This window comes from Fringilla coelebs (assembly GCF_963513975.1).
Source record: "Fringilla coelebs genome assembly, chromosome: 4".
Taxonomy (NCBI): Eukaryota; Metazoa; Chordata; class Aves; order Passeriformes; family Fringillidae; genus Fringilla; species Fringilla coelebs.
In genome coordinates this window covers 71582649-71594805 of record NC_140032.1, presented here as the reverse complement: position 1 = coordinate 71594805, position 12157 = coordinate 71582649, and the positions used below count along the sequence as shown (strand labels likewise).

General features: G+C 47.4%; 1 protein-coding gene across 1 annotated transcript; it reads left to right on the top strand.

The window, feature by feature from the left end:
* Positions 1-789: 789 nt before the first annotated feature.
* Positions 790-7340, top strand: DCK (deoxycytidine kinase). Its single transcript, XM_084204635.1, has 7 exons — positions 790-980; positions 1810-1928; positions 2422-2615; positions 3245-3392; positions 4200-4315; positions 4779-4878; positions 6530-7340. The coding sequence occupies exons 1-7, from the start codon at positions 911-913 to the stop codon at positions 6554-6556; spliced, it is 774 nt and encodes a 257-aa protein (XP_084060761.1). The 5' UTR covers positions 790-910; the 3' UTR covers positions 6557-7340.
* Positions 7341-12157: the final 4817 nt, after the last annotated feature.

Genomic DNA, 12157 nt, shown 5'->3' with positions numbered 1-12157 from the left:
CTCCCATCCACCAGGGCTTCTGAAGCGCCCTGCCCCGTGGTAAATTGCTCTCACACGTGGCTGGAGGGCAGTTTGGAACAAGGTGGTTGAAAATCTGGCTTTTACTCCAATTTTTTACACAGATCTGGGGCCATAACTGCCTCGCTGCTGGTACCCATCCCATTCCATGCTCAGGATTTTGCCCCATTTTACTCACATCTCCTTGGGTTTGGTGTCTGTTTGGGGGATTTTAGGATTTCAGAGAATCCCATATTGGTTTGGTTTGAATGGGACTTCAGATCCCATCCCATTCCAGCTCTGCCATGGGCAGGGACACCTCCCACCGTCCCAGGGTGCTCCAAGCCCTGTCCAGCCTGGCCTTGGGCACTTGCAGGGATCCCGGGGCAGCCACAGCTGCTCGGGGCACCCTGTGCCAGGGCCTGCCCACCCTCGCAGGGAACAATTCCTCCCTGAACTGAAGAAACCCAGCCTAAAGCCAAGAACTCCTTCCTCAAGTTGGGAATGTCCTCCCAATGATTTTCAATAAGGGCCCTCTAAGTTCAACTGCTGGCAATCTCCTTGAGAGGCAGCTCTCGTGCCGGTGCCAGGCCGTTCCCGGAGGGGTTTGGAAGTTATTCTGTGTGCCGGGGGTGCCTTTGTCCCCTTTTCCCGTTCCCTTTGTCCCCTCCCCCGGGGCCGCGCTGGCGGCGGGGGCAGCGCCTGCCGCCATCGATGCGCTCAGCGCTCCGCCGCTCTGGCCTGCGGCGGCCCCGGCCGCCGGCGCGAGCCTGTGACGTCAACGGACGCCCCGGCGGGCCCGCCGCTGTCGCGCGCCAAATTTGAAGGCGGCGCGCGCGGGGCTGGGGCCGGGTCTCGCGCCCCCTCAGGCCGGGTCTGGCGCGCGCCCCCTCAGGCGCCCCCTCGGGCCGCCATGGCCACCCCGCCCAAGCGCGGCAGGCCCGACGGCCGCGTCAAGAAGGTCGCCGTGGAGGGCAACATCGGTGAGTCGGCGCCTTCCGCCTTCGCGGGAAAAGGGACGGGGAAGGGGGAGTTGGTGAGGGCTGGAGGGAGAGGCGGCTGGGGGATGCGCAGCTCTGAGGTGGTGCTTTTTCCCCTTCTGGGGGAGGCACAGCTCTGAGGACTCTTCACTGCCTGTCTGCCTCCTTCCTGCCTTTTTTCTTTTTTTTCCTTCCTTCCGCTTCTTCCTTACCTCTTCCCTTAAATCCCTCTTTCCCCTCTTTCCCCCTTTCCCTCTTCTTCCTCTTTCCCTTGTGTGACGGCTCCTTCAACTACGTCAGAGCGGGGCAACAGGGATGCTTCCACAAGATTTTCCTGGCCGTTTCCCTCCGCAAAAGGCTTTTAATCCGGTCAGGAGGTACAAACAAGCGAATTCATAATGTCAGAGACTTTACCCTGACACCGTAAAAATTAGGAGATTTGGGTGAGGAAAAAAAAAAAGCTTTCTATTACAGTTGTTAACTGATTCACCTGTTGGTGTGGAAGTCCAGGATAAGCTTTTCCCCATGTCTTTCCCGTTTGTGGTGTAAAGCACCCAGAATCACGGAATTTTGGAGTTGGGAAGGCTCCATAAGGATCTCTGAATCCCACTCCCTGCCCTGCACAGCACACCTCAAAATACCACCAGGTGCCTCTTGTCCAACCTGTTTAAATTCAGATAAAGAAAAGCCCTGTTGCTCCATTACCTCATCTGCCTCATGGTGAGTGTGGGAGAGTGGTTTATGAGGGTGCAAGGCAGAGTTGAACACTAGTTAAATAGCGCTGCTGTGGGTGGTTTCTCACTGAAGTTCTTCCTGGACGCTTTTCCTACAGCTGCAGGGAAATCCACCTTTGTGAATATCCTGAAACAAGCCAATGAGGAGTGGGAAGTGGTTCCCGAGCCTGTAGCTAGATGGTGCAATGTCCAGCAAAACTCTGGAGACGACTTTGAGGTAAAAGAGGGGGGAAAAAAAGTCAAACGTACCTCTGATTTCAGCATACCGGTGTGAGACACCAACGGAGTGGGTGTTTGTCAGACTCTGTGTGATAGCAACACTTTTGCTGATTGCTTTCACAAGGTCTGAGTTCCTCTTGGATTCGATATCTGAAAGTGGTAAAGAGTTACTTGTAGCCACTGTGAACTAACCAGGTGGGTGCAGAGGCTTCTTCCTGTGCCATGAAAAGTCTTAGGAAATTGAGAGCTGCTGCTCACTTGGTGTTAGCGGTGGGATTTTTTTTTAACTGTAATTCCATTGGCAATCCAGCTGCTACTTCCCGTGCAGGTGGCTTTTGAGGGACGGGAGATCCTTTGTTTAGCCTGGCAAAGAGCGCGGTGCGTTTCGGTGAACTCGGTGCGAAGCTGACGGGGCACACGTTGCTCCCGCCTTCCCCTTAGCGGCGTTTCCCAGGATTAGGCAGCAGTGTGTTTGTTTTCCCCGGGCCCAGGAGCTGAGCACGTCGCAGCGGAGCGGCGGCAACGTGCTGCGCATGATGTACGAGAAGCCGGAGCGCTGGGCCTTCACCTTCCAGACGTACGCGTGCCTCAGCAGGATCCGGGCTCAGCTCGGCGCCCTGGACCGCAAGCTGGCCCACGCCCAGAACCCCGTCCTGTTCTTCGAGCGCTCCGTCTACAGCGACAGGTGCGTGGGGCTGCGGCGCTCCGGGGGAGCTCTCCCGAGTCATGTCCCTTCCCACGGCTGGAAGGGAGCTCTGCCGGCCAAGGCAGGGTCTCCCTGAGCGGGTGGCAGAGGAGTGTGGCCAGGTGGTTGAAATGCTTCCAGAGGGAGACTGGGTGACCTCCCTAAGCAGCTGTGCTGCTGCTTGGCCACCCTCATGGAAAGTTCTCCCTCGTGTTGAGGTGGAACTCTTCGTGCTTTAGTTTATGGCCAGCAGAAAAATGTGTAAGTAAATGCCCCATCCTGCGTTTCTGGATTCAGAAGGTAAGACCTGATAATTGAATCCCTTTTCCATAACCCATAGGTGTTCCCCTTGTTGTAATGTATTGCAAAAATCAATGCGTTTTAATTGTTGTGAATAAATCACCTGGTGTACAAGCTAGCTGTGTTCTGTGGGCTATTCCTGCAAAATGTTGGTGGTCTTCCAACACACAGCTCCAGGAGGAGAACACCAGCTGTTTATTCCACTCCAGGAGATGGTCAGAAATGCTGCAGTGTCACCACTCAGCTTCTTCTCTAGTTACTGTATTTGAGGCAAACCAAGAAATTCCTGTGTCTGAGAGAAGTTGTTTCCATCACTTCAATGTCCACAGGTACATCTTTGCTGCTAATTTATACGAGTCTGACTGCATGAATGAGACCGAGTGGACAATTTACCAGGACTGGCACGACTGGATGAACAAACAGTTTGGCTCGAAGCTGGCGCTGGATGGGATCATTTATCTCCGAGCCACTCCTGAGGTGAGGGGTACGAATGGTACAGCACCAAAAACAACTCTGTGTTCTTGCCCCTCATGGGCAGAGCTCAGCTCAGGCTGCAGTGCTTGAGCTGTGACTAGGTCTGGAAGTACTTAAAAAAACAAAGTTCTTTCAGATGTAGACTCTGTGTATTAAACTCAGCTGTGATGGTAATGATCTTCTCATTTTGAAAACAGAATACATGAGAACAGTAAACCAGAAAATACTGCTGGAATAAAGCAAGTGACTCCAGGGAAGTACAAAATCCCTGTAGGAATAGCTGTTACATCAGGAATATAGCTGTACAGGGAATGGATACAACAGTTTCCAGTGATGGTAGAGCTGATGTGGGGGTGCTCTGTGAAGCCCCTACACCTGGGGCGCTGGAACTAAGCCAGGTGAAAGCGCACCCTGTGTGCGAGGCCTTATGACCCTGCTTTGATCTTGGGCCATCTAATATTTGTTCAAAAGGAGAGAACAGAATAATACCTCCTTTGAGTGTGAAATTAGCTTGAACAGGAGAAAAACATGAGGTTAAAAGAGCTCTAATGAGCTTACAGATGACTTTGATATGTAACACACTGGAGTAACTCTGAGGGCTTTTTGTTTTTGTATTTAAGAAAAGAACGTATTTTTAAAATACAAAGTACAACACTTAAACAGTTTTGGCTTGTTGTTGAGGCTTTAGGCACGCTCAGGATGGGAACAAATGATTTTAAACATTTGGTTGTTTTAAATTTGGATATTTCTGTGCTCTTGGCATGCAATATAACCATTTACTTACTTTTATTTACTGTCTTTTGCCTTTAGAAATGCTTGAATAGGATTTACTTGCGTGGAAGAGATGAAGAACAAGAAATCCCCATTGAATATCTGGAGAAGCTTCACTACAAGCATGAAAGTTGGCTCCAGCATAGGACACTGCGGTAGGGTTTGTTGAGCGATTCCTTGAGGATGGATAAATCTTTGCAAGGATGTTCTGTGGGGCTTTTTCTACCAGTGAAACTTCAGCTTCTCTTACCATGTGTAAATCTGAGCTGCAGGCACATTACTATCAGTGTTTCCTTAGGAGTAGTGTCTTTGCAGCACGTTCATGATTGCAGCATGCTCCAAGTTGTCTTCAAGCAGAGCTCTGAGCGGCAGAGGCTTCAGCTGACCTGGCTTTAACACACGGAGTGCTGTTATTCCATTAGGTGCTGGGGCAGCAGCATGTCTGGGAATCACTGGTGTATCCCAGGAGCCACGCTGTAAATTCAGAATTCCTGGCTGTAATTTATAGATGCAGTTTTTCTTAGGGGATTCTTAACAATGAAAATGCTGACAGGGATTTGACTGCTTTTTGCTTTATTTCCAGCTATTAATATCTGCTTTGTTCCTCTCCCTATACAGAACAGATTTTGACTATCTACAGGAAATTCCGATTTTAACGCTCGATGTCAACGAAGACTTCAAAGGCAAAAAGGACAAATACGATCACCTGATCGAAAAGGTAAAATTTCACAGGCAGCACAAACTGATGATTCCCATTGCTCTAGAAATACACTTTAGACTCTAACCATGCTTCTAAAATATGTAAGTCACCGAGTTCCGTTCAGGTAAGGAACAGTTTTACAGCCTATGGCAATGCGTATTTTAAAGCTAGGCCAAACGTTTATCATATGACTGCTCAGGTGTTCGGTACTTGAATCCCAGTGGGAGTCAAGCAAGGACAACTTGACTTTGATCTGAATAGCTGCAGTGACTTAGAGACCTCAGCAGTGGTTTACACACGTTTTTCCATTCTTCAGAAATAATGTGTTCCTTCACAAGAAAAGCGGCTTTGTTCTTTGATCTCCATTGATCCATCTAGGAGTGGAAGTGTTCACCTGATTAAAACCAGTCTTCCTGGTTGAGCTTGTTAATCAATGGAATGACTGGAGATGGCAGCTGTGGAGGGAGCCTGCTTCCCATCTGCACAAGATGAGATAAGGCCAGGCTTGGGTAACTTAGTATGGATTTTGCAGGAATTTTTTCTGGGGTAGCCATCAGTTTATCTGGCAACAACCTGTGCCCTGTGTTGGCTCTAATTTTTGGCATTTGCTAAATGGAGCCAGGGAAGAGGTACACTTGATGAGGCTGGGTACACTGTGCTTTGGCCTGTGCTGTGTGGGGACCCAGATCCTCTGTCCTTGCTTCTTCCCTCTGTTGTGATGCTCATCCTGAAACTGTAAATCCTGGCAGGGTTTTCCATGCAGGATTACTGGTGCTACTCTCCGAAGTAGAGCTTGTCTTTCTTGTGGTGCCTTTGAAGTTAGTCTTGGCACAGTTACGTGTTCCCTTCTCTACAGGAAGGGATTTGACCTCTTCTTTTTTTCCCCACCTCTTTGAGTCCTGACCTGGGAAGGGAAGGGTCACAGTTGGAGAGTGTGATCCAAGATCTGTTTCCATTTCACATCAAGAATTTGGACAAAATGTTTACAGATGGGCTCTGTGTAGGAGAGCCTTTGCCAAAAGACTAACATCGTGTCCTCTAAAAAACGATTTCTTTTGTGGAGTAGCATGGCTTGAGTGGACAGAGGAAAATGCTCCCATTTCAGGCTGTATCACAGCCTTGTTCCAGGGATGTTCCTGAAACTTAAAGGCAGGAGTTGTGAGCTTGGCGCTGATGTCCAGTATTGGATTTTCTCCCAGCAGTGTGGTTTTGGTAGGTATTGCTTCGTTATTTCTTTGCCAGCGCGAGGTTCCACGGGGCGTCCTGGTTAGGTGCCCTGCGTTGTTCAGCAGAGTTAAATCCGGCTGGTGTGCAGGCAGTGGGCGTGACTCCGTGGTTTCCAAATGACAGCTCTTTTGAGGTGGCCATTATCCCCCTCCTGTCTGGGTGACACCTGCTTGTAATGCAGTCCTTTGTGACAGAGGGCTCTAGTTCAGGACTGCAGGAGGGGTGAGCATCATTCCATCATCCCTGCATCTGCTAAATTACAGGTACCATGTCTGGAAATGTTCTCGATGGACAGGTAATGGCACAGCTGAGCCAGAGCAGCCTTTTCCCTGTTTCTTTAGGTTGTAGCAAAGCATAAAGCAGAGGAGAGCTAAATAGACTTGCTGCCTAATTCTGTTGATAAACACTTAGTGTGATTGACAATATTTGTTTCTCTTTGCAGGTCAAGGAATTTTTGAGCACATTGTAATCCTCTTTGAAGTGCAGACACAGTCAAACCATTCCAAACTTCTCTGTGATCCAAGTGCAGCTTCTTCCTTCTTTTATAGGAGGCCTCTGGAGAGGCACCATTCAGTCCTGGTGATTTGGTTGTGAGGAACAAATAAACTTTGGGAATAGGGGAATTATTAAATAAATCGGTACGTCTGTTCAGTATTATGTGAAGTGACACACACAGATTCTGAAGAGACAAGGATTCTGAGCATTGCCAAATGCTATGCCTGTTTTTGATCAGACCAATGAGTTGTAGAGTATTTTGTAGGTGTTTTTAATTTATTTTGTGCCCAACTGCTGTTTAATTTTGAAGAAGGTAGCTGGTTTTTAGATCTCTTCATTGTTTTTTTATCTGCATGGATTTGTAATGGATGTTTTCTTGTTCCCAGGAAGTAAAAGGTAAAAACCATTTTTGCTGCTGAGGGCATTTTATGATAACCTAGAATTTAATGGTTTAAGGTACACAAAAATGTTTTCTGATGCTTTTCATAGAAGAAGGTATTAGTAGAATACACTGAATTAATGCCAAATGTGACTGAAATTCCATGTATGGCAAATGAATTTTTATATCTGCTTCTGTTATGCACTGCAAACCAGGACATTCGAGGCTTTTTGTTACCTAGCATGTTTGGGGTTGTTTTACCAATTTTTTTTAGCTTTTCCAAAAAGAGTGCTGTGTTTGTTGCTGGTCAGTCCTTTTCTCCTGAAGAGGAATATGTTAGCTTGCCAGGCATGCCCTGGGCAGATGGGCACTTTGCAAATGGCCCCCATCTGTAAATGATGTGATGCTAAACCTTCCCATAATCGCATTAGGGATGTGAGAGGTGGCTTCCTGCCTTTGTTCCAGCTGCTCCACGTGTTCACTGAGCCTTCTGGGTGCTTCTCCCAGATCCTGCACTATTGGAAGTAGGTTTTTCAGTCTCACCTGCTTGGAGTAAGACGTGGAGACCTGTGTGGAGTAGCTGCTGCCTGAGCCTCTTGTTCCAGGTGCAGAAAACAAACTTCAGGTTACCCATCTCAAGTGCTGGGTTTTGTGAACTGCCTTGTTCTGCTTTGAACACTTCTGAGTTGGCTTTTGAAGGCAACATTTTATTGTAAAGCTTTTTATTGTCTACCGTGGTGCTTCTCCTACCTGCTTGCTGGAGCTGAGATGTCTTCCTTTATGGCTGGAGTTGTGCTGGCATTCCCTAACCATTGGCTGAAAAATAAAAGTGGTTGGAAAGACTTTTTAGTGCTTGATAGCGTTGGCTTCTTGTCTCATAAAAGAAGTAATATTGTGGATTGCTCGTTTGTGATACTGGTACAATAGGTGTATTTGGTGTGAAAAAGTCCTCTGAGATTGCTGAGAAAATTACTGACTTCACTCTGTTTTTTCATGTGTGGGAAATGAATTCATGGGACAGAGACACAGGATTACATAAAGTGCATCATGTGTGTGACAGGGCTCAGTACAAGAGCGTTGTATAATATTTATGTTGTATGGAAAGTAGCAGTAGTCTGGCAGAAAATCTCGCTCAGGACTTGAAGGTTGTGCAGTAAAAGGAAAGATTTTTGAGATCTTTGCTCCAGAAAGGAAGTGAGGTGGAATGGATGAAGATTCAGTTCAGATTTATTTGAAACACACAGTACAAGCTTTTAAAGCATTCTTGGCAAGAGTCTGAACAGTAACAACTTATTTTGACTAACAGTGCAATTATTTCTACAGTTTCAGCTGTCAAAATTGTGGATTTAATTACAGGAATTGGAATGACAGTGCTCGTTGCAAGGAAGTAAACATGTCTGAGTTCTAATAAAGACTTCTTTTGAAACCCATCACAGAGAGCGCACAGAAATTGTGTGGCAGGTTATCTGCAGCCCGTTCCAGAAAGCTTTACAAAATGTCTGCCTGCCAAGTTTGGGTTGGAAGGAGCAAAGTCATGACCAATTATTAGAATGTTTTTAATTGCTGCGGGGGAAAAAAACAATACCAAACCCCAAACACACACCCCACTGGTCCCCGAGCTCCTGGGGGATCTGCAAGTGGCTGGCCTGGAGCACATGAAGCTGCAGTAATTTGCATGTAGGACAGACAGCAGCAGAGATGGCCTGAGACCGGTCTGACTGTGCCTCGGCTTAGACCTCAGCTCCAGCAGTGCCTTCTGAACCTGTCAGTATTTCCTTTGCTTGCATCTATTCCCGGGCTACCGCAAACCAGGATTGTTGTGTTGGCTTTTGCCTCTTAGAGATGCAAAAAGTTTCTGAGCTGGTGTCTGCTGTTTGGTGAGGATTGTTTTTCAGCCTTTGGGTGTTGTGTCCCTTTCTCTTCCCTTGGGTAAGAGGTACTCTGATGGAGTTGCCTAGCAATGTTTGCTTGTTTTAATCAAGATCAGGAAACAAAATTGGGGTGCTGTTTTTTTTTTTCCCAGTTAGAAAACGGATGGAAGTACTGATTAGTAGGGTTTTAATTGTGGTGCAAGTACCCATGTGAGCTATGATCTTAATATTGCCTCTTTTTATTCTCAGTCCTTGTGGCTGTTTTCTATATAGTGGACTTAAATTTCTCTTCTAAGTTTACTTAAGTTCTTATTGTCTCTAGATGCTTCTTAAAACAGCTACCAGTTTTGTAGGTAGAACCTAATTTCCTATAATTTGATGCCAGTTACTTACTGTTTTCTGTTTATTTAAGCAAACTTTGTAGTAATGGAATTATATATAAATATGGTAAGTATTGAATTGATTCTGTTCTTTTTCTAGTAATTAGATACTCAGGAATCTCTTTGTGAAATAAAAATGACCCAGGAGAAACTCACTGTGAACTGCTCTGCGTAGCCCAGAGAAGTCTGTATGTATGCAGCAGTAGTGAGGTATATCTTAGGAAAACACAGTGTGCAAGTGCTCTTGCCAAGAGGTTTCAGCATAACCGAGTGTATGGGCCACCAGATGGTTTTTTCCAGCTCCCGTTTAGACTCTGTGTGACTGTAAGTAAATCAATCACTCTTAGCTTCACTCTTCTTGTCTTTAAAATTCTGATATCTCCCCACGCCTTCAGGAGCCTGGGAGGAGGCATTTGTTAAAATTCATGTCCTATTTTGTAGATCTGAAGTGTGCTGTTAAATAATAGAAAAGGAAGGCAGCCCTGGTTTTTCGTTTTGCTCTGCCATGTTCTGATGCCATTGGCACAGATTCATGGCCAGTGGAAGTTATTTATTTGCTATAAAAGGTACTAAAAGCCATCAGTGCAATGTTGGCTGTGTTAGTTTACCTAGAAAAATGAACTAACTTTCCCTTCCTCACTAACTGTTAGTGAGGAAAGGAAACTTAGCAGAGGTTTGGTCTTGAAATACAAAATGTTGGCCAAAGTGCTGCGGTCCCTGTAGCCTAGTGATAAAGGGGAGAAATTCATGCAGGAATCTGCCACTGGAGGTCATTGTGTCTCAGCCCCTAGGCTGGCTGCAAGAGGAGCTTTGGGGCTCTAACACGGACTGGCTGTGGAAAAGGTAAAGAAGGAAGAGGTCGCAGTTCCTCGCTCGGCCACATAAATAGTGCACGGAGTGAGATCAGTCTTGCTCTCTGGGAGGAGGGAGTGGAGTAGAGCAAACTCTGCTGGATTTAGTGAATGACTAGAAAAGGCTGAGCTAATGGCAGGGGTTTGGTCACCAGAAGGCCTTCTGTGCAGGCACCAGCTGTTGCCGTGCTGGGAGTGACCATTAGCGCATGGATAACACGAGTTCCGCTGGGTCTGAGCCGTGGCAGCCTTCAGGGCTGAGCTCTCACCCGCACTCAGCCCCGAGCAGGGCTGATGCTGGCAGCCTGCTGCCAAGTAAAACGCCTAGCAGCTCTTCTGACTGAGCCTCTGCACAGTGCTTACTGTGCCAAGGCAACCTGAACTGGGGATGCATCTCCAGAATGCTGATTGAAATGCAGTAGTGACAAGGAGTGTGGATTCCACCCTGGGAGTAAGCAGTGCAGGGATTTATTTTACCTTGGGTGGGTATAATAGAATGCTCAGACCCCAAACTGGAGACTCTTGTGTACAGGTGACTTTTCTTCTTGGGTCTGAGTTTCAGTCCATAGGTATAGAGAATATGAGAGCAGTGTATATAACATTGAGGGTAAATGAGATTGCAGGCTATTGCTCATTTCTTGGATTTCTGCTGACTGCTCTTCCCAATGTCCTGGGCAGGCTGGACATGCCATATATGATCTCCAGGAAGTCAAAGTTGTCCAGCTTGCACCATGGATGTTTGCTGGCTCATAGTACTGCCTGGCTTGGAACAAAGCTGTTGGTTTCTGGGAGGTATTTACAAAAAGGTTGCCGCTGCAGCTCTTTCAGAGGACATCCTGTGCTTTCGCCTGTCCTGTATTTTGTGCTTTTCTGTCCAATTTCCTTCTAAGTTGTTGTGACTTGTCTTTTAATAACTGCTAGAAACATGATCTCATACAAGTTGTAACAGACAAGTTAAAGCCAGTGTTCCAGCGTTTCACTCGGACACAGCCTTCTTGAGCATGTGGCTTCTGCCCTGCCCCACTTGGCTGTCTTGTGTTTTCTAGTCCTCTTCTCTGAGTACTTCTGCTGAGTTAACCCATCTGCTTGCCAGGGCTTTTCCTGCCTCCTGGTTTCAGCACCAGCTATGGATGTTTGCTGACTGTGTGCTCTTTTCTCGTAGTTCCCTTCAGATTTGCCTCCCTCCTTTGCTGCAGCCATAGCTGTTGTTCTCTGCTGAGCCTCGTTGGTGTTGTCCCTGCTGCGGCTCATGGCCTTTACCCCGAGCCCTCGAGCCAGCACAGTGGCCTCGGGTCATTGACTGGCTTGTTGGTCAGTCACCTGTGTCCTGTCTGTGCTGTGCCTCGTGAGGAGAGCACCCGCAGTCACAAAGGGCAGGACTTGGCTTTTTAGGTACCACTGCTCGTCTGCAGTGCTGCTGCTTCCCCCAGGGTTTCCTGCAGTGGTCCAGTGTAGTCGTGTAGGTATTCCAGGTGTGCTTCTCCTTGCTGTCTCTGCTGTGTTGTCTAGAGAGTGGGATCATGTCAACTGACTGAAGAGGTTTTTCCACTGGGGGTTTTGGTGCAGCTCCTGCTGCTTTACCCAGTCTGGTTCAGGAATATAGCTGTTTTGTGGAACTGAGCAGTCTATTGACGAGTGAAGGGAGATTCCCTGAGGCTGGGAGCCGTCAGGCGCTCCGTTGTCAGCGTTCCTCATGCTGTTGGTACGTGCCCTTACACTCAAGTTTTTATGGCTAATGAGTGCCCCTGCTATTCTTGGACCTTTAACTGTGGAGAACAGCTTGATCTCACAGTTTCAGCTCTTTCCTGCTGGGGTTTACTCTTCCCCTTTGACATAAGCACGGCTTGTGCTCAGGACTAGCCTTTTCCTGGAAAGACAGTATGACAGTGGTTGTTCCTCTGCTGGTGGCTTCCCAGCCCGCTCAGCATTTTAGGATAGGTGAGACTGAGCTTTGGGGATGCTATGGCATGGTACACTCTCAGAAGGAATTCTTACTGTGTTTGCCAAATGTCACGGCTGTTCTGCATGCTTTAACTCCTGTGGTACACGCTTGCTGTTACTTAGGTATGTAAATAATGGCCTTTCTTGAGATCT